The following is a 22,040-nucleotide window of genomic DNA, read 5'->3' as shown; positions in this document are numbered from 1 at the left end:
AGTGCTGAACAGAGTTCCCTGTGCTCTACACTGGGTTCTCATTAGTTCTCTTACACGGAGTATCAGTGGTGTGTATATGTCAATCCCAGTCACCCAGTTCATCCCCACCGCTCCTTCCCCCTTGGTGTCCATACATTTCTTCCCTATGTTTGTGTCTCTTATTTCTGTTTTGCAAACCACTTCATCTGGACCATTTTTCTAGCTTTTGTTACACTGTTCGCGTGTCTTGATTGTTAATACAGCCACTCTGGGCTGATGGATGATCCATGCCTGTCTTGAGCTGTATTTGCTGTCTATTTCTTGTGCTGGTTTAGCAGTTAATATTTCATGAGCATTTTTATGCTTGTCCCCCCTCAACAGCCCCAAGAAAACCAAGACCCCTTTTTTCATTTTCACACAGAATTGAAAATATATGGATGTTTTTGTAAGTTAATTTTATTATATGAAGATAACATACAAAATACATTCATAGTGACTAGAGATGTAGGACAAAATTCTGTCTCACTTATAATTTGCAGCATATACTCTTGGTTTGTATAAAAGTAACTTTAAAATTCCAGTTTCCTTAAATAGTTCTGCACAACACACACACACAAATATACATATAGTTACCACCACTGTCAGTCAAAGGCGCGCTCCTTTAATCAGTTACAAGAGGCCAACAAGTGTTTTTTTCCCGTTTGACATCCAAAAGTAACCTTATCAGGATTTTGAACACACTTGCTCCTCGGGTCTGAGCGTCATTCTGAGAACAACTAGAGACAAGCTTGTGCGTGGTTTCAGTCCCCTCCCACCCACCATACTCGGGTTACGTGATCTCACAAGTCCTGGAAAGGGGGTCCTTGCCCCCTAATTGTTCATGCCAACCATTTTTGTCAAAATTGACAAATGGGTCTAATAATGCCATCAATTCATTAGTGATTTAATTTTCTGTGCTGCTTCAGGGCACCTACCTGTGACAAGCCCTTTCCCACTGGAGAGCGTCTTTCCTCCCGGTTTCCAGTTTTTGTTCTATGTTGAGACCTCAGATGGAGCTGGACTTCTGGACAGAGTCTCTGATTCCATTGAGTCTCTGAGGAAGCCAGATTAACACAGTCTAAAGGGTTCTTTGTCTTTTGGAAAAATGGTATTACTAAGGCCTCTTAAAGAACGGATTGCTGAAATCAAGACATATACATATAGCTAAGGTTTTTCTTTGTTTTCCCTAATTGCTGGATCCTTAACTGACTTGAAAAAACCAGAGACTCAATTTCAAGCTTCTTATATTTTGCCTGCTTAACCTCCTCCCGGTTACCTGATTGCTACTCTTGCCAGTGGTCACAGGTGCTCTTGTGCCTGTAAAGAGGAAGAGCAAGGCTCTCCCCGCCTTTGGTCCCTGGTCCCGTGCTGTCTGGACTCGGCTCCTGGTGGAGACTGGCTGGAGGCTCCTCCAGCAGAGGTCCCCTCCCACCACCACCCCGGGAGCAGCTCTCTGGCTGGGGACAAGCCAACTCTCCCATCTCTTCACACCAAGAACCTTGAAACGAGACTGTGACCACCCCCGCCTCCACCAGTCCCCTGCCCTCTGGCCAGGGCAGGATGTCCAGGCCTATCTATCACCTTTGTCTCAGGTTCTAGGGTTACATCACCTGCGTCAAGGTAAGCATCCTCCTCTCCACCAGGAGCAGTGATTCCTGGTGGCCTGCCTGGCCCTGACTGGCCCCAGAAGGTGCACACACACCCTAAATACACAGAATCACGCAGAGATGGTGGCGGACCCAGGGCCTCTCGGCCCCAAGAAGTGGGCGCCCTTTTGTACCCTGTCCCTATTTCGGTCACAACTCAGACCCGAGGCAGGGCCCAAAGTAGGTGAAAAGAGGCTTTTCTCTTACTGACGGCTCATTAACTAATATCCTGAGTCCCAGTTCTAGAAACATCTTGCATAAATCACACACCACCTTTTTCCTCAAGGAGCATAAAGTGCTTCATAGACATTGGTTACTGCTCTTGTGTCCAGGAGACAAGCGTGAGAGAGTTGGGGTCCCCACTGAATAAGAAGGACACGTGGCTGCCTTCCTGTCCTCCAGTCCCCTCGGTCTCAGGCAGTTGGTCTGGTGCAGAGAGGGGGTTTTCACTCCCACCTTCCCTTTTTCTCCATCTATCCTAGTTTGGGTCTAGAGAAAACCTTCACAAGACTGTTGCCCTTCTCCTCAGCTTCCTTTGATTACTAATTGAAACATGTTAGAACAAAGAAGTGAATTAAGTGGACTATATATGAATACTCAAAATAGAAGCAGACGTTATCTGTGAAAACGTGGCTTTAAGCCTAAGAGGTGACGTGACAGACCAGACTCACTGGGGTGAGCCCACCTAAGGTTTTACAATCTGCTTGATAGTTCCAAAAATTATGTTTGGCTTTTTTTTTTTAAACTTCGCATCACCCCTCCGTCCTGTCTGCTCCCTGGATGGATTCTCCAAGGTGGACCCAGTGGCACTGTCCTCTACTCACTCCCGCCCCACGAGGTGCAGCTCCAGTCCCCTCCCCTGCCCTGTGTGCTCTCCCTGTCTTCTCCCTCCCCCCACACACACAGCCTGCTGGAGACCCCAGAACCATGCCTCTGACAGCACAGGCCTTGCTGGCCCAAAGAGTCCGAGCCGCAGTGACAGGTGACAGCGTGTGTCCTGAGCCACCTGGAGCCCGGAGGCTGTGGGGTCTCCGGGGTCAGGATTTCTCCTCCCCGCTGAGTCCTGCAAGGGTCGGCAGTGGCGCTCTGTCACTATTCCTCTATGTGGGGTTACATTCTTGTTAGTCAAGAGAGACAAAAGCACTATTAAAAAAACACACACACACAAAAGCAGCCGGCTCCTGTGGAAAGGAAAAGGTGTCGATTTCTATATGCATAATACTGGCAAAAGCTAGTTTTCTGGGGTTTATAAATACACACGTGGTTCTAGAAAGAAGGCTGTGCAGAATCGGGCTTTAGACTGGTGGGGTGGAGTACAGGACCACAGAGTTGTAGTCGGGCGGAGGTGAGCAGCAGGAAATCTTCCTCTCCAGCTCCGAGTGATCATAGGTGAACCTGCGGTGGCCCGCGCCCAGGTGCCCACAGCTGGCGTGGCAAAACGTGGGTCTGCTGAGGTCAGAAAGGCCTGACTCCTTACTCTTACTGGTTACTCTCAAGCTAAAGACAGAAAAGAAAGAAAAAAATCAATTGTACAAAATGGATTTGTTGGAAACACTGAAGTCCACTCTTGAGTGGGCGCTTTGTTCAAGCCCAGCGGCTTCCCTGGTCAGTAAAGAATCTGCCTGCTGGGAGGCCCGAGTTCAATCCCTGAGGCATGAAGACTCCCTGGAGAAGGAAATGGCAGCCCACTCCAGTATTCTTGCCTGGAAAATCCCATGGACACAGGAGCCTGGTGGGCTACAGCCCATGGGATCGCAAAGAGTTGGAGTCGACTGGAGGATTAACACTTGTTCAAACCCATCCAGAGTGAGTCTGTTGAGTCCTACCTCGAACTAGGCTGGGGTGTCTGGAGCTGCCCATGGCCTCTCCTCCACTGGCCGGGGACGGAGGGTGGGATTAGTTAACAAATCCAGAATTCCTGGTGGAAAACAGCTCCCAGGCTTGGGTCCAGCGCTCCCCTCCGTGGGTCCGTTAGCACCTGGGATTGGCTGAAAGATGCTAAATCTGTGAACAACATCTTCTAAGGGGAGAGCTGCGATTAAAATAGAGGATCTTGAGAGGAGGCGCCTCCTGCATCAACCAGGTGGGCCCTGAGTGCAATCCCACGTGTCCGGGCAGGGGCATCACAGCGCTCGCAGGAAGGAGCGGGGCCACGGCCATAGAGGAGGAGTGCCGGGGGCGTCAGGGCTGGAGGAGGCGCTGGCCAGGATGTCCTGTGGGAGAGGGGGCCTCATGTTGGGATGCAGCCCTGCTGACACCTCGACACCTTGTTCTGGGGTGTCCGGCCTCCGGAACTGCAAGAGGATCCATTTCTCCCGTTCTGAGCCACCGACTTCATGCAAAGTTCTTGCGGCCGCCTGGAGCAATGCCTAGGACATGCTACAGAAACTTGGTAAGTTTCTCCCTCTCAAGTTTGTGCTCCGGAGGAGAGAAGCATTCGGTTTGGTTCGGTTCCGGGCAGTGTGTCGCTGGCCAGGGCGAAAAGACTGGCTTTTGGGTTGGGTGCAGGTGGGGCGGGGAGCTGGTCTGGTCCTCCGTATTTGATAGTTTCAGCAACACCGGTGGGAGTGAGAACCCTGCGTGCCACTGGCCGTTTGGCTCGAGATTGGCGCACCCAGCCTTTGAACCATGTTCTGTATGTTGGTTTCGGAGTGGACCATTTTTTTCCCACAAAGGTCTGGAAGTGTTTCAAGGCAGGAAACAAGAACATGTGGGCCCCATTTCTCCTCCTCACTCCGTGTCCTGTGACCTGCCCAGGACTGGGCTCGGGGTCCCTGGGTGCCCGTGGAGAGGATGCAGGTGCCCAGGTGTCCGTCGGGAGCGTTCACAGCCCTCCAGTCCTCTGTAGTTGATGAGCTGGGGCTCCACTGCTCAGAGGTGTCTGCGGACACCCTTTGGTTTACATCAGGGTCTGCAAACTAGCCTGTGAGCTGGCCACCTGTTTGGTTTGTTGTTTTTTTAAAACAATAGTTTTATTGACATGTTTGCATATTGTACAATATACCTATTTAAAGTGTACTCTGGGCATTTCATATAAATGAAATCATACAACTGGCTCCTCTCACTTAATTCAAGGTTCATCTATGTTGTAGCCGCCTATCAGTACCTCGTACTTTTGATTGACAAATATTCTCTTGTACGGATATATGCATTTTATTTATCGGTTCACCAACTGATAGACAGGAGAGTTGTTTCTACTTTTGATTCTTATGAATATTCGCATATACGTTTCTGTGGGGTATATGTATACCTACAGAGTTGCATTGCTGGCTCAGAGTAACTCTGTTTAACCTTCTGAGGACTGCTTTCCTCTGTAAACTGCTAGATTGTTTTCCAAAGTGGCTGCAGTAATCTCATGTTCCCACCAGCAAGCATCCAGAGTTCTAATTCCTCCACGTCCTCATCAACACTGACTCTGGTTAGTGAGGACCAGAGTTCTAGAACCACGTCCCTGGTTCAAACCATCCTGGTGGGGGTGAAGAGGTGGCTCATGTGATTTGCATTTGCCCTGATATCTGATGAGGTGAAGCTCATTTTCACGTGTTCCCTGGCCAAGGTCACCGGCTCTTGTGAGTATGGTTGACTGGACACAGCTGCATTTTATTGCTCGTCTATCAGCTGCTTTTATAAGTGGCAGAGTTGAGCAGTTACCACTGGCCTCTTACGAATGGGTCTGCATTCAGTAGAAAAACCATCTAAGTGAAGTTTCGTACAATAGAAACTTGTCGGCAGTCAGAATTTAGACTGTAAAAAAACATATGCAGAACATACTTTTCTGAAAACACTTAACTCTGAACACAGCACCAAACTACACAAATGCAGAATTAAAACAGCATTTCAACTCCACCAAAAGTATTGATCATGAAAGATGTAAAAAGTCACCTGACTTCCCTAGGCACGGTTCCCTTTTTAAACAAGTCCACCCCCAAAGTACTCTTGTTCTCCTAGCTCTTCAACTGTATGGAAAACATAGGGTGCTTGAGAATTTGAGGAAAAGAGAAGGGAGCACTCCACCTGTGTTGTGGAGGAACTGAAGACTTTGTTCACTTTTTAAATCTTGTTTTCGGGTCCTTTGCTTACCGAAGGCGGCCCAACTTCTCCCAAGTGTTTTGGGAACTCTGTTTAAGGGGTGGGGGAAGTTTGCAGATCCCTGATTGAGATAAAAGAGGGGCAGAACGGTTCCACATCGGGGGGAGGGTCCAGGGCAGATGTTTGAACCAGGAAAGGAAGGCAAATCTGGTGGGCCTTGCCCTGCCCAGCGATGTCGCTGGGCAGAGAGGAGCACGGAGAGGAGCCGGCCGTGCAGAGTGCAGCGAGAGCCCTGGTAGTTCTGACAGTGTTGTCACTGGCTGCCCGATGGAGGCAGGAGAGCGGGCTCTAACAGGAAACGAGCCTTCATTTGGAAGAGTTGGGGTCTCAGGATGGCGCGTCTTAGGACTAGACGACTGTCCCGGGGCCCTTCTTGTCCCCTCATTGCAGGCCCCCAGCGGGTAACGGGTGTGCGTTCTCTCCCCGCCCCCTCGGACAGGTCTCTGGTCCGGACTGTACACTGTTCACAGTTGAGGACGTCCAGCTCCTTTCCGCTGAAAGACTATGCTTCTCTTTGCTGGAGTGTTCTGTCTTCTCTCAAATCCCACTCTTCCTTTCCAGAGCATGGTGCTCAAGTGTCTGCTTTTTTCTGTTTGTTTGTTTTTTTTTTTTTTTAATGATTTTTTAAAATTCATTTATTTTTAATGGAAGGATAATTGCTTTACAGGATTGTGTTGGTTTCTACCGAACATCAACATGAATCGCCATAGGTTTACTCATGTCCCCTCCCACTTGAACATCCCTCCCACCTCCCTCCCCATCCTACCTCTCTGGGTTGTCACAGGGCCCCGGTGTGACTTCCCTGAGTCATACAGCAAATTCCCATTGGCTCTTTATTTTATATATGGCAATGTATGTTTCCACATTACTCTCTCCATGCCTCCCACTCTCTCCTTCCTCCCCTGCCCCAGCCGTGTCCATATGTCTGGTTTTATGCCCTCTTTACTTTCCTTCCAGGGAAAAGAGCTTTCTGCACAGCCTGGACACTGCAGTTTAGGAGGGCAGGCAGCGCTCAAGTATGGCCATGAAACCCTCCTCCCGGGCATCGTCCCTCTTGCCCCTCCAGAAAGTGAGAAAAGCCCCCCACCCCCGGCTTCCTTACTCACTTCAGTGGGGCCTTGGGTTTGCTCTCTGCCCAGGTGAAGCGCTTCAGCAAGGGGGAGGCCAGCAGGGTGCCACTATCCAGCTGGTAGTCCTGCAGGGAAGAACGAAGAGTTACAGCTCCTGCTTGAGCCAGAGGGGTTCGTGACGTTGGGATGCATGTCTGAGGTCACTCCAGCATCTGGCCTCCCTCCCTGTGTAGACAGAGCACTCTCTCCATACTGGCCAGTCTGCTGCTGCTGCTAAGTCGTTTCAGTCGAGTCTGACTCTGTGCGACGCCATAGACGGCAGCCCACCAGGCTCCCCCATCCCTGGGATCCTCCAGGCAAGAACACTGGAGTGGGTTGCCATTTCCTTCTCCAATGCATGAAAGTGAAAAGTGAAAGCGAAGTTGCTCAGTCGTGTCTGACTCTTCACGACGCTATGGACTGCAGCCCACCAGACTCCTCCGTTCATGGGATTTTCCAGGCAAGAGAACTGGAGTGGGTTGCCATTGCCTTCTCCAACTGGACAGTCTAAACCTTGTCAATTACAAGAGGCCACTATGTCCAGTGACTCAGAGACCCTTCTTCCTGCAGGTGAAGAAAGCAAATATAATCAAAATGGGAAATTGCAGGTAACAGGTGAGCATTTTTCGTAGTTAACTTTTATGCTATTTTATGCAAACTATTGCGTAAATATGTTAAAGCTAATTGGGCAGCTGACTTGGCAGTGATATGTAAAGATTCCCTGGTGGCTCAGGTGATAAAGAATCTGCCTGCAATGCAGGAGACCCAGGCTTGATCCCCGGGTCGGGAAGATCCCCTGGAAAACAGAATGCAGCCCACTCCAGTATTCTTGCCTGGAGCATCCCCATGGACAGAGGAGCCTGGTGGGCTACACTCCATGGGGTCACAAAGAGTTGGACACAACTGAGTGAGAAATAATAAAGACAGGTTTAATTTTCTTTCTTGAAGATTGTATGGAGGTTTGAGACCCTCCTGAGTTACTGTGATATTGAATGGTTTGCCTTGGAGACGAACAGAGATCATTCTGTCGTATTTGAGACTACATCCAAGTACTGCAATTTGGACTCTTTTGTTGACTATGATGGCTACTCCATTTCTTCTAAGGGATTCTTGCCCACAGTAGTAGATATAATGGTCATCTGAGTTAAATTCATCCATTCCAGTCCACTTTAGTTTGCTGATTCCTAAAATGTCAATGTTCACTCTTGCCATCTCCTGTTTGATCACTTCCAATTTGCCTTGATTCATGGACCTAACATTCCAGGTTCCTATGCAATATTGCTCTTTACAGCATCAGACCTTGCTTCTATCACCAGTCACATCTGTAGCTGTGTGTTGTTTTTGCTCTGGCTCCATCCCTTCATTCTTTCTGGAGTTATTTCTCCACTGATCTCCAGTAGCATATTGGGCACCTACTGACCTGGGGAGTTCATCTTTCAGTGTCCTATCCTTTTGCCTTTTCATACTGTTCATGGGGTTCTTGAGACAGGAATACTGAAGTGGTTTGCCATTCCCTACTCCAGTGGACCACATTTTGTCAGAAATAAAAACACACTCCTTGGAAGAAATGTTATGACCAACATAGAAAGGATATTAAAAAGCAGAGACATTACTTTGCCAACAAAGGTCCATCTAGTCAAGGCTATGGTTTTTCCAGTAGTCATGTATGGATGTGAGAGTTGGACTATAAAGAAAGCTGAGCACCGAAGAATTGATGCTTTTGAACTGTGGTGTTGGAGAAGACTCTTGAGAGTCCCTTGGACTGCAAGGAGATCCAACCAGTCCATCCTAAAGGAGATCAGTCCTGGGTGTTCATTGGAAAGACTGATGCTGAAGCTGAAACACCAATACTTTGGCCACCTGATGCGAAGTGCTGACCCATTTGAAAAGATCTGATGCTGGGAAAGATTGAAGGCAGGAGAAGGGAACAACAGAGGATGAGATGGTTGGATGGCATCACTGACTCAATGGACATGAGTTTGAGTAAATTCTGGGAGTTGGTGATGGACAGGGAGGCCTGGTGTGCTGTAGTCCATGGGGTTGCAAAGAGTCAGACACGACTGAGCGATGGAACTGAACTGAGTTACAGTTTCCAGCAATTCCGTTTACTCACTGGGTCATATTTAGCACTGAGTTTTACGCAGGGCCTTCCTTATACTGTCAAAATGGTGTTTCCAGTGAGTGGACCCCACACGTAGTTCCTGCCACCCTTTGGGTCTCTTATGTGTCTCTGCGTGTGTCCTTGACTATCAGGGAGGAACCTAAGCAAGGATACTGCCCTAGGGCCCAGTGCATCAGGGTCGGGAGGGCTAAGGGTCAAAGAAACCTTGCATGTTGTATTCAGTGCCATTTCCTTGGACTTAAAACCAGCATTCTAAGCAGCAAAGCAACATTTCCAGCACTTTGTCTTTGTAGTCACAGCTTATTTGTAATTTTTTTTGTTTGTTTAATGTTCACGTCATCTTTTTCTCTCTATCTGGTGTATTTGAAGGGTTTGGGCATTTTCCAGCGGTGACCACAGCATTTGAGGTCACCACCTTCTCACCACAGTAGGCTTTCCAGGCCTTTTTTGGGTCATGGCTCTGTGAGCATGGGTGGTCCTGGATCCAGTGACTGTGTCTGGAGACCACGCTCTGGTCCAGCTCTCTGTCTCCTCCCCTTAATCTCTCAGCCCCTTATCCAAACCTTTAAAGGGACAGGTGAGTTGAGGCCTCTTGTTTGCCAGGGCTGTGTGGATTGCTTCTCTCTGTGTGGCTGGGTGGGAGCCTGGCTGCTCAGCTCTGGAAACTTTGTGGGAAGGAGCAAGAGGTCTCGGAGATTGTGCCAGGATCTCAGAGGGGAGGCCCCGCCCCTCGCACAGTTTTGAGTTGCTTTGATGCTGGGATAGCAGGTTTCCACCCCTGACAGCCAAGATGCTTAGAAACACCCAAGGATGTTTCCTAAGGTTATGCCCAGCCAAGGACTTGGGCCCTGGGGTGAGCTCTGGGTCATCTTCAGACTACAGAACTACTTTCAGATTAGCTCTGTATGTCCCATGTCTTGTTGCCATTCCCCTGGAAGTGTCATTTCAGCCACCACTGATGACTGGCCCCTGGTGACCTAGAGCAACCAGACAGTTGGGGTTTGTGTTTGCATGGGGGGCTGCCCGGGGTGTGCTGAGGAGGTTAATTCTGTTACTTACATCAAGCAGGGAGGTGCCATTCGGTGAGAATTCTTCAAAGGTTTTGAGTTTTTCCAGGCTGATGAAATTGAAAGCATTGACATATCTAAAGAAGCAGAAAGGATAATCAGGTCAGTAATTAAACTTAAAAGCTTTTGCACAACGAAAGAAACTATAAGCAAGGTGAAAAGACAGCCTTCAGAATGGGAGAAAATAATAGCAAACGAAGCAACTGACAAAGAATTAATCTCAAAAATATACAAGCAACTCCTGCAGCTCAATTCCAGAAAAATAAATGACCTAGTCAAAAAATGGGCCAAAGAATTAAACAGACACTTCTCCAAAGAAGACATACAGATGGCTAACAAACACATGAAAAGATGCTCAACATCACTCATTATCAGAGAAATGCAAATCAAAACCACAATGAGGTACCATTTCACGCCGGTCAGAATGGCTGCTATCCAAAAGTCTACAAGCAATAAATGCTGAAGAGGGTGTGGAGAAAAGGGAACCCTTTTACACTGTTGGTGGGAATGCAAACTAGTACAGCCACTATGGAGAACCTTAAAAAACTGTGGAGATTCCTTAAAAAACTGGAAATAGAACTGCCATATGACCCAGCAATCCCACTGCTGAGCATACACACTGAGGAAACTAGAATTGAAAGAGACACATGTACCCCAATGTTCATCGCAGCACTATTTATAATAGCCAGGACATGGAAGCAACCTAGATGTCCATCAGCAGACGAATGGATAAGAAAGCTGTGGTACATATACACAATGGAGTATTACTCAGCCATTAAAAAGAATACATTTGAATCGGTTCTAATGAGGTGGATGAAACTGGAGCCTATTATACAGAGTGAAGTAAGCCAGAAAGAAAAACACCAATACAGTATACTAACGCACATATATGGAATTTAGAAAGATGGTAACGATAACCCTATATGCAAGACAGCAAGAGAGACACAGATGTATAGAACAGTCTTTTGGACTCTGTGGGAGAATGCCAGGGTGGGATGATTTGAGAGAATAGCATTAAAACATGTATATTATCATATGTGAAACAGATCGCCAGTCCAGGTTCAATGCATGAGACAGGGTGCTCAGGGCTGGTGCACTGGGATGACCCAGAGAGATGGGATGGGGAGGGAGGTGGGAGCGAGGTTCAGGGTGGGGAACACATGTACACCTGTGGCTGATTCATGTCAATGATGGCAAAAACCACTACAATATTGTAAAGTAATTAGCCTCCAATTAAATAAATTTTAAAAAATGAATAAAAAATTTAAAAATGCTGATTAAAAAAAAAAAGAATAATCAGGTCAGGATAACGCCTTCAGTTTTGATTAGTCAGGAGATCACAGGCACCCCATCCCAGCTAAGATGAACCCGAATGCCAGAGGAGTGACCTCACACCTTTTGAAGCTGCAGGTTCCTGGCTGCGTGCCCCGGGAATCCCAGCAAGTGGTTTCTAATCACTCATATGGCCCTCACTGCACTGTTGTGAACAAAACCCCACAGGGACCCTTGAGGGACTCAGCAGTGGCCAGGCCTCTGGTCCCTCAGGGAGCCAGATGACGTCAGGCCGAGAAGAGCCCTGAGTTGTCATCTGGTCTGAATGTGACGGAGGGAGGAGACGATGCCCAGAGAGGTGATGCGGCTTCATCAGTGTACAGCTGCTGCTTCTGAAAGGCCATGACCCGTGAGGGCCGCACGGCCGATTCAGTGGTGTATATCCAAGCACCGGTGCTGTCTGGTGTATCCAGCCCTACGATTACAGATCGGGAGGAAGCAGTAGTAACTGGATGACGTCCTTGTGACTGTCTGCTGAGTTCGGTGGCCCACTGTACACACACTCACCTGAGACCCTGTCACCACCGACAGGGCCCATCTCTTAGGCAAGCGCCCTGTCTGGCAAAGGCTAAGCAAGAGGCTGGAAGGGCCCGTGTCAGTTTAATACTTCCCTCCCCCATGTCTGACCTGATCTGCCTCTGCTAATTTATTATTCAATCCAGGCTTACTTGTCTCCTCTTTAAAACAATGGATGACTCATCTGGGCTGGTCTGTGAAGTATGAATCGGTCGCTGACCTGTGACCCAACCCCACAAATCTGCACTGGCCATTGGATTTCTTCCAGGCCTGTCCCAGACCGTCAATCCTCCCAGTTCTTCCCTGGCCTGCCACGCGTGGCTGAACTGAGGTTGGTGGTCTAGGAGGATACCTCCGTCCATCCATCCTAAGTCGCTTCACTAGCGCCACCTGGGAAGCTCACTGCAGATAAAATTGCTAGGAGGCCCATAGAATAGCCTGAAAGTCCTAATTCTGGTTCTGACTGATTGCAAAGGACAGTGACAGAGCATCAGAACACCTGGGTTAGAAACTCTGTTCTGCCGCTTTCCGACCGCATGGTTGTGGCAAGCTGTCCTCTGTAGAGCTTTAATGTCTCCATCTGTGTCATAGGAATAGTACCTCCTTCCTAGGACTGTCTTGAGGAGGTGATGTATGCAAAGAGCCCAGTGCCGTACCAGACCACAAAGCATATGTCTCGCTGTACAGTAAGTCCCCTGCATGCGAAGTTATGAGTTTTCAAAGATAACGAATGTGTGTTCGCATGTCCAGTGGTCTAAGTTAGTTTACCTGTCTAGCGTACGTTGCTGTGTGCATGCCTCCTCTACAAGTGGCTGTGCTTTTGTGTGCTTTAAACACTACTGTTCAGTAGAGCGCTGCTGCCGCTGCTGCTGAGTTGCTTCAATTATGTCCGACTCTGTGCGACCCCATAGACGGCAGCCCACCAGGCTCTGCCATCCCTGGGATTCTCTAGGCAAGAACACTGGAGTGGGTTGCCATTTCCTTCTCCAGTGCATGAAAGTGGAAAGTGAAACTGAAGTTGCTCAGTCGTGTCTGACTCTAGCGACCCCATGGACTGCAGCCCACCAGGCCCCTCCGTCCATGGGATTTTCCAGGCAAGAGTACTGGAGTGGGGAGCCATTGCCTTCTCCATCGGTAGAGCACAGTAGTACACTATCCTTATATCAAGCCCAGGATGTCCAGAAGCAAGAGGGTAGATAGAATTGAATCCAGCAAGGAATCAGAAGCTGCCATCAGTGTGACATCGCAGCTGGCCCTCCATCTCCTACTGCTGATGACCCTTCAGCTCTACCATCTCCCACCTCTTCTCCCTTCTCCAGCCAGGAACTCTTCTTGCCTGTTCACTTGATGCCAGCCCCTATGTGCCAGCTGTTCTACTGCACTAGGTACCGTAAGATTCAAAATGTTTTCCTTTTTGTGTTTGTTATATATTATTTGTGGGAAAAGTATTATAAACCTATTACAGTCAAGTATTACTGTAATAGGTTTCTAGTAATACAGTATGACTGTATTACACTACAGTACTACGTGGCCAATCGTGTCGGTTGGGTACCTAGGCTAACTTTGTTGGACTTACTAATAAACTGGACACTCTTGGAATGGAACTCGTCTGTATGTAGGGGACTTACTATAGTGAGTGGAACATACGCGTCACCACTGGCACGAAGGTGCTAACCTTATCCAGCGTGGCCACTTGGTGTATCTGCCTCCCCTCACCCCTTCTCCGGTGTCCTTTGAGCTAACAAGAGATACTGTAGTTTGTCAGGTGAGAAAACAAATCCAGTTTGTTTTCACTGTATTGAAGGTATCATGAAAAAAGTCAAGGTCATCGAGGAGGAAAAGATGGAAGAGCTCTTCGGGAGGAAGACAGACCAAAGAAATGGAAGGAAATGCAAGGTCTTCTTGATCGGATGGTGCTTTTAAAAAAGGTGCAGAAGACATTTGGGGACAATAATGGGAACTTGAAAACTTAATAAGAGGAAGAGATTATCAGTTTCTTTGTGATAATTTTGGTGTGCTGGCACAGGAGAACACCCCTTACAAGATATATGTGCATGCTAAGTTGCTTCAGTCAAGTCTGACTCTCTCTGTCCCCATGGACTGTAGCCCAGCAGGCTCCTCTGTCCGTGGGATTCTCCAGGCCAGAATACTGGAGTGGGTTACCATTTCCTTCTCCATACAAGATGTATACCAAAGTGTTTAGAGGCAAAGCATTACAATGGTGTATGTCCTCTTTCATACACACACACACACACACAGAATATAGGCTCCTCTGTCCGTGGGATTTTTCAGGCAAGAATACTGGTGTAGGTTGCCATTTCCTCCTCCAGAGGATCTTCTCGACCCAGGGACTGAACCTGTGACTTCTTGTCTCCTGCATTGGCAGGTGGATTCTTTACCCACTGAGCCACTGGCAAAGCCCACAGACAGACTAAGGCAACATGTTACAGTTGAGTTTAGGAGGTGAACTTTTTTTTTTTAAAGTTTGAAAATCTTATCAAATGAAGTTGGAGAAGAAAAGATCTTACCTGACATTATCAGAACTCCCTGAATTAAACTTTGGAGCAGAAATATCTTCCTGGAAGAAGTCCTCGGAGAAGGCAGGTGTCGAGTACGTAAACGCAGTGTTGCCTGTCAGGATGGCGTTGAGTGGAATGTAGTCTTTACCATCCTGAAACAGCAAAGGTGGAGCTCTGATCACACACGTTCTACTCCAGTCTATTTCTCTGCAGCACTGTCTCACTTCAACTATGTCATTTCCATAATCTTGGTTGTGTTTTGAGATGATACTTCTGCATATATGCACTTTTTTGTTTGTGTTTTTGCTGGTGATCTCAGCTATTGTTGCTGTTGTTTAGTCACTAAGTTGTGTCCGACTCTGGCAACCCCATGGAGTGTAGCCTACCAGAGTCCTCTGTCCATGGAATTCTCTAGGAAAGAATACTGGAGTGGGTTTCCATTCCCTCCTCCAGGGGATCTTCCAGACTCAGGGGTAGAACCCATGTCTTCTGCATTGGCAGCTGGATTCTTTACCACTGAGCCACCAGGGAAGCCCGATCTCAGCTATTAATAGCCACTAAATAACGAGAGACAAGGAAGACACCCCTTGACTAACATCAGAGGCATCTGGCCTTCTGATAGTCTATATAAATTTACCTGTTGTACATTGGCTTGAAGCAGGTCACCTAGTTTTTCCACAAGCTCCACAAATCTTGGCCTTTCTTTTGGGTCTTTGTGCCAGCAGTCCAACATGATCTGGTAGCTGTTGGGTGAGAGGAAAATAGAGACGGCTGGAGGCGGTAGTGGGTACATGGGTTACCATACATGTCAGCAGCGGGGTGGGCGTTGTCATGCGTATAAAGATGATGCTTTTTGCAGTATGTAGTGTTCACTCTGTTTAGATTGTGGGTACACAGTGTGATACATAAAAGGCTGCTTGGGCCAGGTCTTGCTTGGAGTGGAACTTATAGACATGGAGGAAGCTGGGAGTGAGGAAGGGACTATAACTCTGGGGTGTTGCCCCTGCTCCCTGGGCACACAGGATGGGGGCTGCCGTGCTCAAGGTTCCTTCACTCTCCCTGACCTGAGAGACCTCCCTGACCTCTCCATGCCTTAGAGTGGGGGCTCCAGGCACGTGCCCCACCCAGGGAACCTGGGCCAGCCTGCCAGTGGCCAATGGCCTAGAGGAACATAAGACAGTCCCATGTGGATCTCACATTAAGGTGGTGGTTCAGTAGCTAAGTCATGTCTGACTCTCTGCGACCCCATGGACCACAGCACGTCAGGCTCCCCTGTCCTTCACCATCTCCTGGGGTTTGCTCAAACTCATGTCCGTTGAGTCGGTGATACCATCCAACTAATCTGTTGAGACAGGTGCAGAAATTCTGCAGAGGCAGGTGGTCACAGACTCGAGTCTTGGATCCTCAGCTCTGGTATAAGGGCTGAGGCAGAGGCTGGCCTGAATCTGCCTTATCTTGTCTAAGGCTCCCTGGTCTCTAGCAAGAAACAGACTCTCAGAGGCTATTGGGAGAGCAGTTATACACACACACACACACACACACACAGTTGTATATACATTTGTTGTTGTTTAGTTGCTCAGTCATATGCAACTCTTTGCAACTCCATGGACTGTAGCCCATCAGGCTCCTCTGTCCATGGGATTCTCCAGGCAAGAATATTCTCCAGGCAACTCCAGGAGTGGGTTGCCATTTCCTTATCCAGGGATCTTCCTGACCCAGGGATTGAACCTGCGTCTCCTGCATTGGCAGGTGGGTTCTCTACCACTGAGCCACCAGGGACACCCAGAAAAGATACATAGATGTTCTATTGAAAAGTAGCCAAAGCAAGAAAGGCTTGAACCGGGCAAAAAAAGGGAGGTGGGTCTGAGAGTTGGCAGCATTTGGGCAAGAAGAGGCTGGAGGCTTATCTCAACTAGCATCGCTTCACCGCTGAAAGGCGGAGGTGGAGGAAATGCAAGAGCTGTGAGCAGGGTGCTCCCAAGTTCCTCTCTGCTGAAACCAGCCAAAGGGACCACCTACAACTATTGCTGTTTTTTATTTTGATCCCTGGTTTCTGATTTCCAATCCTTTTGCCTAAAATTCAATGCGAATCATCTCTGCAAACACCAAAGGAAAAGAAAAAAATCAAAACATTCATTACTTCTCCTCCTCATTGAAAGACATCTGATCAAACAGGCTGTGGGCGAGGAACCAATGAGTCAACATTAAACCGTTTTACATCACTAAGTAAATAGGTTTAATAAGAAAAAGAGATACCAGTTACACCCAACCCCACAGGCCTTCGCAGAGCAAGCTAGGGGTGAGGGGGCCTGTGGAGGGAGCTTCCTGTCCAAGCTATCACCCAGGCTCCCAAGTGCACATCAATTTAGGTCAAGTTCAGGTCACAGGACCCAAGTTCTGAGAGTGCACATTATCCTTACCCACGTCTTCCCACTATTGGTACAAGCAATGTGGAAATGGCTCCATCAGCTTTCAAATGCTTAAGGTTTGAATTTTGGACTTCTTTTTTTAATTAAAAGAAAATTTTAAACACCGAAAACATTTTATATTGGGGTATAGCCAAGGGCAACCCACTCCAGTATTCTTGCCTGGAGTATTCCATGGACCTGAGCCTGGCAGGCTACAGTTCACGGGGTGGCAAAGAGTCACACATGACTGAAACAACCTTGCATGCGTAGCCAAGTAACAATGCTGTGGCTGTTTCAGGTGAACAGTGAAGGAACTCAGCCATACGAATACTTGTGTCCGTTCTTGAATTCTGGACTTAACAAACATTTCCCAAAGCGGCTGCTTTTTATAATTTCTATAAGAAACTCCCTAGAATTGAGGAATTCTCTCTAGCTCTAAGCTGGGGTACAAGTGCTCTTCATATATAAAGATTTGAAGCTTTCATAAAGTCCAAGGCCATGTGGGGCCCAAAGTTGATGTGAGTTGTTTTGGACCAGAATAAGTGTAAGAACTGGAAACACACCCTGCAGGTGTGCAGTGTGGTGCTGGGGGCTCTGGACTCAGACTTGGTTTGCATAACTAATTAGCAAAGTGGCAAACCACTTCTGTGTTCTGTGCCTTGGTTTTCTCATCTGTACAACGGGGATAATAATAGCACCCACTGCATAGGCTGTTATGAGAATGAGGTAAATGGGTATATGTTAAAGTGTTTAAGATAGTGCCTGACTCTTCATAAGCACTAAGTAACTAATAAATAATAAACCTGTTAATGACTGCAATTGTCATTATTGTTGAAGTTGAAAAGAGAAGGGGGGCGGCAGGATGAGATGGTTGGATGGCATCACCAACTTAATGGACATGAGTTTGAGCAAGCTCTGGGAGATGGTGAAGGACAGGGAAGCCTGGCGTGCTGCAGTCCATGGGGTCGCAAAGAATTGGATATGACTTAGCAACTGCACACCAACAATTATTACTGTTAGTCACTAGGAATTTGCTCTTGTGACTTTCAGATTATATGGAAAGTGGGCAGAAATATTTAATTCAAAGCATGAGTGAACATGTCAGAGATATTTCTTCTAAGGACCATGGGGTATGTTCCTAACTTGACAGTCCTGTGGTCTAGGGAGTCTGGAGGACCACCTTTCTGTCTGTCTCCTCTGTACGTAGCTAACTAGTCACGACACTTCTTAGAGGCTAGCTCCATCGCTCATTCAGTTCAGATGGCGATTCCCGCCCACCTGCCCCCAATGCCGTCTGGGGTCTTCCAGTAAGATTGTAGCAGGGGAAATACTTAAATCGCAAAGTGCAGAGTCCTCTCATTTTAAATGAGAGAAAGCCCTCCTGCCTTTCTCTCTCTGCAGCCCGGCCGGGCCTGGGGCTCACCTGGCTGTCTCCCCAGCTCCCAGAAGGGCCTTGTGCTTTCCTGGCCAAAGCACCACACACACCTGACGAGCCCAGGCCCCTTCTCCCTCTACGCTTGGGCTGCTCCCAGCCCTGCCCTTGTGGCCGGAGTCCTCGGGCGGCCTCGTCCTAGGTCTGACCTAGCTCGTCTCTGGACCGTGAAGGAAAGAGAGCGGCCTTGCACTCTGGCCAAGCCCCACTTCCTTCGTTCCCTCTAGCTCCTCCTGAAGGCCATCGCAGGGCTCCCAGCAGGCCCCCGCCGTGTGGGTGGGATGGGAGGGCCCTGCAGGAAAGGCGGTGCTGCTGTGGGGCGGGGGGACGTGGTGGTGGTGGGGCTCCCCTGAGTCCTTGATGGCAGCTGGACACAAAACTGCTGGGGTCATCACATTCCTGCCCAGGCCTCAGCGTGCAAAACAGGCCCAGAGCTTCAGGGAAAAGTGTTTGCAGGGCGAGTGAGCACTTGTCCACTGGGGAGAGCTGTCAGGAAGGCCCTGGGCTCACAGGTCCAGCCAGGTCCTAATAGGAGGCCTCTTTCCCTCCCGTCTCCCCTGCATTCCAGACCAGCCCCTACAGATCCCTGCTGTGGACAGGGGTCAGCACTGCTCCCCTGCTGGCCTCCACCCCGGCTGCCTGCCAAGCCCACTGGTTCCCAGTCTGAGCCACCCCCAAGGTCTGGGCCCCAGCTCCTGGGTGGTCTGTTCAGGGTTTCCCAGGCTCACACCTGGATGTTGTGTCGGGGTGGAGGGAGGACCCGGGTAGGGATGGTTCAGGACCTGAAGTCCCACTTCTGGAAGATGCTGGGTCCCCACGGGGGTACTCAGGGGCATCCCTGGAGACAAGGGTTGGCCTGTATCTCCCAGGATGGGGGATTCTGAAACTCAACAGAGCGTCCCCTTCCTGAGGAGGCCTGGTGTTGGGGGGAACCGTGGGGCATGGGGGTCCGGGTGGGAGTAGAGGGGCTGTGGGGGAGGCTCACATTTCAGGCGTGGCGTACTCGGGTGCCCGCATCCTCATCCCGTCCTTCAGGCGGCTACAGAAGTCCTCGTCCATCTGCACCCCCGGGTAGGGGGACCCACCTGCAGCAGGGACGAGAGAGCACAGGGCGTGTTACGGCCTTGGGCACGTGCGGGCCAGTTCAGTGTCTGTCTCCTCCTCCGAGGTGATGGTTGGTGGCAAATTCCCAGGGACGGGAAGGGCCCTTGGCACACAGCACGGCCACAGAGCAGCTGGGTTGGCCCCATGGTGCTGGGTGTCTGATGCCCCCTGCCTGGTTCCCAGGGCTGCTCCTGTCTGGTCAGGAGAAAGGCTGGTGTCTGAGGGCCCCCCACCCCCCCCAACCCGGAGAAGAAACTCTAGACAAATCCCATCCTTTAGAGACTCATTCGTTGGGATTTTAACTCCCTGCTGCTGCTAAGTCACTTCAGTCGTGTCCGACTCTGTGCGACCCCATAGACGGCAGCCCACCAGGCTCCCCCGTCCCTGGGATTCTCCAGGCAAGAACACTGGAGTGGGTTGCCATTTCCTTCTCCAGTGCGTGAAAGTGAAAAGTGAAAGTGAAGTCGCTCAGTCGTGTCTGACCCTCAGCGACCCCATGGACTGCAGCCTTCCAGGCTCCTCCCTCCATGGGATTTTCCAGGCAAGAGTACTGGAGTGGGGTGCCATTGCCTTCTCCATTTAACTCCCTACTTTCCTGTAAACCTCATACAGCATTGAGCAGGGGGAGGGGCAGTTGCTGTGATGGGTCTGGGGGAGGAGGGTTGGGAGCCGGGACTGGGCGGGCTGATGTGAAGGTTGAGGGGCTGCCCACGGGCCTGGAGGGCCAGAGGAACCGGGACTTTGCCCTTTTGCCAAATTTTCTGGCCAGGATCGCAGGGAACAACCCTTCTTGGAGGGATTTGTGGCTGGGGGTGAGCAGGCCTCCGTATCGGCCCCAGCCCAGACCTGGCAGCTAGTCTCTCTCAGCGTTTGTTTGTCTGTACCTTGGAGTGACCGCAGCTGGGAGGAAGCAGCTGGGTGCGTGCGGCGCTGGCGCTGTGTCCCCGCGGGGCCACTGCAGCCGCCAAGCCACTTTCAAAGATTGCAGGCAACAGGTGCCTGTCATCGAAAGCAGGGGAATGGTTTTCCCACATTACAGGAAGCCAGGGATGTTACTGGGTGACTTTTATTTGCTCTGAGAGGCAAGTTTTTGGCAAAGTCTAGAAAGACTCTTGGCTAGACCCGGCCGTTCGAGGGAGGCCTCGGAGCATCAGCTGTGCGTCTGCAGCCAGATGTGGGCGCCGGACGCATCTGGCAGCGCGGGCCTGGGACCAGGTTTTTAGCCACCGCAGTGCATGTTGGTGGAAGCTGAGTGCACCCGCACACAACCAACATTTCTGCCGTTCATCCTGTGTGAACCGGCTTCTGGGGCCAGCCATGCTGAACAGAGGCAGGGGGTGAGCTGAGCTTGTTGGGTCTTTCCTGGGAAATTCTGCAGGGTTTTGGGTGGAAGGATGCAGGGAGCAGAGAGGTGTGGGTATTAAAGATTCTGGGTGTTTGAGGAATTTAGGACAAGGGAAGGGAATTAGGAAGACAGGGAAGGGGTAGCCAGATTGGCTGGAGGTAAGTGGGACTGGAGATTGTATTCTAGTCAGACCTCTCTTGCAGCCCCTGTGTGTTTTTTTTGTGGTCCAGGCACGTATGGGCACACCACTCTGAGCCCCCGCATGGGTTTTAGTGGCTGCTTCAGCCCAGGTGATTCCCTAGAGGAGGCGGACGCTCAGCTCTGGGCAGCTGTCCCCTCTCCTCCTGCCCCTAGACTCACCTAAGGAGAAGATCTCCCACAGCAGCACTCCGTAAGACCACACGTCGCTCTTGGTGCTATAGATCTTGTCAAAGATGGACTCGGGAGCCATCCACTTCAGAGGAAGTCGTGTCTGGAAAAGGGCGAAGGGACGCCTTGAGCAGGAGGGCATGCAAACAAAGCACATTTGTCCCGAGCACCCGGGGGTCACCTCCCAGATAACGCTTGGCCTTAAATCATTTCCCGGAGCAGCAGGGTTTCCTAGGATGGAGAGTGCACGTCAGCCTAAAGTGTGGCCCTGAAAGTGTGCTGTGTTCATCCCTATGACGGGCAGTAACTGTTTAGTAAGCCCTTCCTCTGTGCCCAGAGCACCCGACTCTGTAAGAAAGCCTCCTTCCTCAAACAGCCTGCACTCCACGTGGACCTGGGAAAGAGCCCTGCGAATTACGCAGTTGGCCAAAATGTTCCTTGGGGTTTTTCTGTAACATCTAATGGAAAAATCCAAACAGACTTTTTGACCAACCCGATAGAAGGTATCTGGGAAATCGATCATTTCCAGGAATTTTTCTTAACAAGGAGGAGTTTTGAAAGGCATTACGATATAAAACACAGGATTTTAAGTCATTGACTGGAGGTGTGGGCAAAGGTATGGAAAAGAAGGAAGGTGATAGTGTTTAGGGCCCCGTGTGACTGGTTTTGGAATGGGAGTCCCAGTGGGTCCGGCCCTATGGCTTTATAGGGATGGAGATTGACAGGGACCCTGGGATGAGTCGGGGACAGAGAAAAATAGAGCGGGGAGGGCTGGGGAGAGGCTGAATGATGCACAGGAGAGAGCACAGACACCCACCCAGGTAGTTGCCATCTTTGTAAGTCAGGGCTCTTGAGGAAAGCCTGTTGTTGTTTTCCTTTTAAAGAAACTGGGGGGGACTCCCCCAGCGGGGTCCAGTGGTTAAGACTCCAGGTTTCCGATGCAGGGGATGTGTGTTCCATCCCT

The 22,040-nt window shown here is 49.7% G+C and overlaps 1 protein-coding gene across 1 annotated transcript in view; it reads right to left on the bottom strand.

Annotated features, from left to right (window-relative positions):
* Positions 1 to 423: 423 nt before the first annotated feature.
* FLT1 (fms related receptor tyrosine kinase 1) overlaps positions 424 to 22,040 on the bottom strand; it is a 208,410-nt gene continuing 186,793 nt past the window's right edge. Inside the window, exons 25-31 of the mRNA XM_005902171.2 lie at positions 21,068 to 21,179; positions 19,244 to 19,343; positions 15,056 to 15,161; positions 14,428 to 14,570; positions 10,044 to 10,128; positions 6,860 to 6,948; positions 424 to 3,161 (exon numbers count right to left, since the gene is read on the bottom strand). Of these exons, the coding sequence (XP_005902233.2) occupies positions 2,960 to 3,161; positions 6,860 to 6,948; positions 10,044 to 10,128; positions 14,428 to 14,570; positions 15,056 to 15,161; positions 19,244 to 19,343; positions 21,068 to 21,179 (837 nt within the window). The 3' untranslated portion in view covers positions 424 to 2,959. The remainder of the gene's footprint in view (positions 3,162 to 6,859; positions 6,949 to 10,043; positions 10,129 to 14,427; positions 14,571 to 15,055; positions 15,162 to 19,243; positions 19,344 to 21,067; positions 21,180 to 22,040) is intronic.

This window comes from Bos mutus, chromosome 12 (genome assembly GCF_027580195.1).
Source record: "Bos mutus isolate GX-2022 chromosome 12, NWIPB_WYAK_1.1, whole genome shotgun sequence".
NCBI lineage: Eukaryota > Metazoa > Chordata > Mammalia > Artiodactyla > Bovidae > Bos > Bos mutus.
The sequence above is the reverse complement of the archived record's forward strand: the minus strand, read 5'-3'. Positions and strand labels throughout refer to the sequence as shown.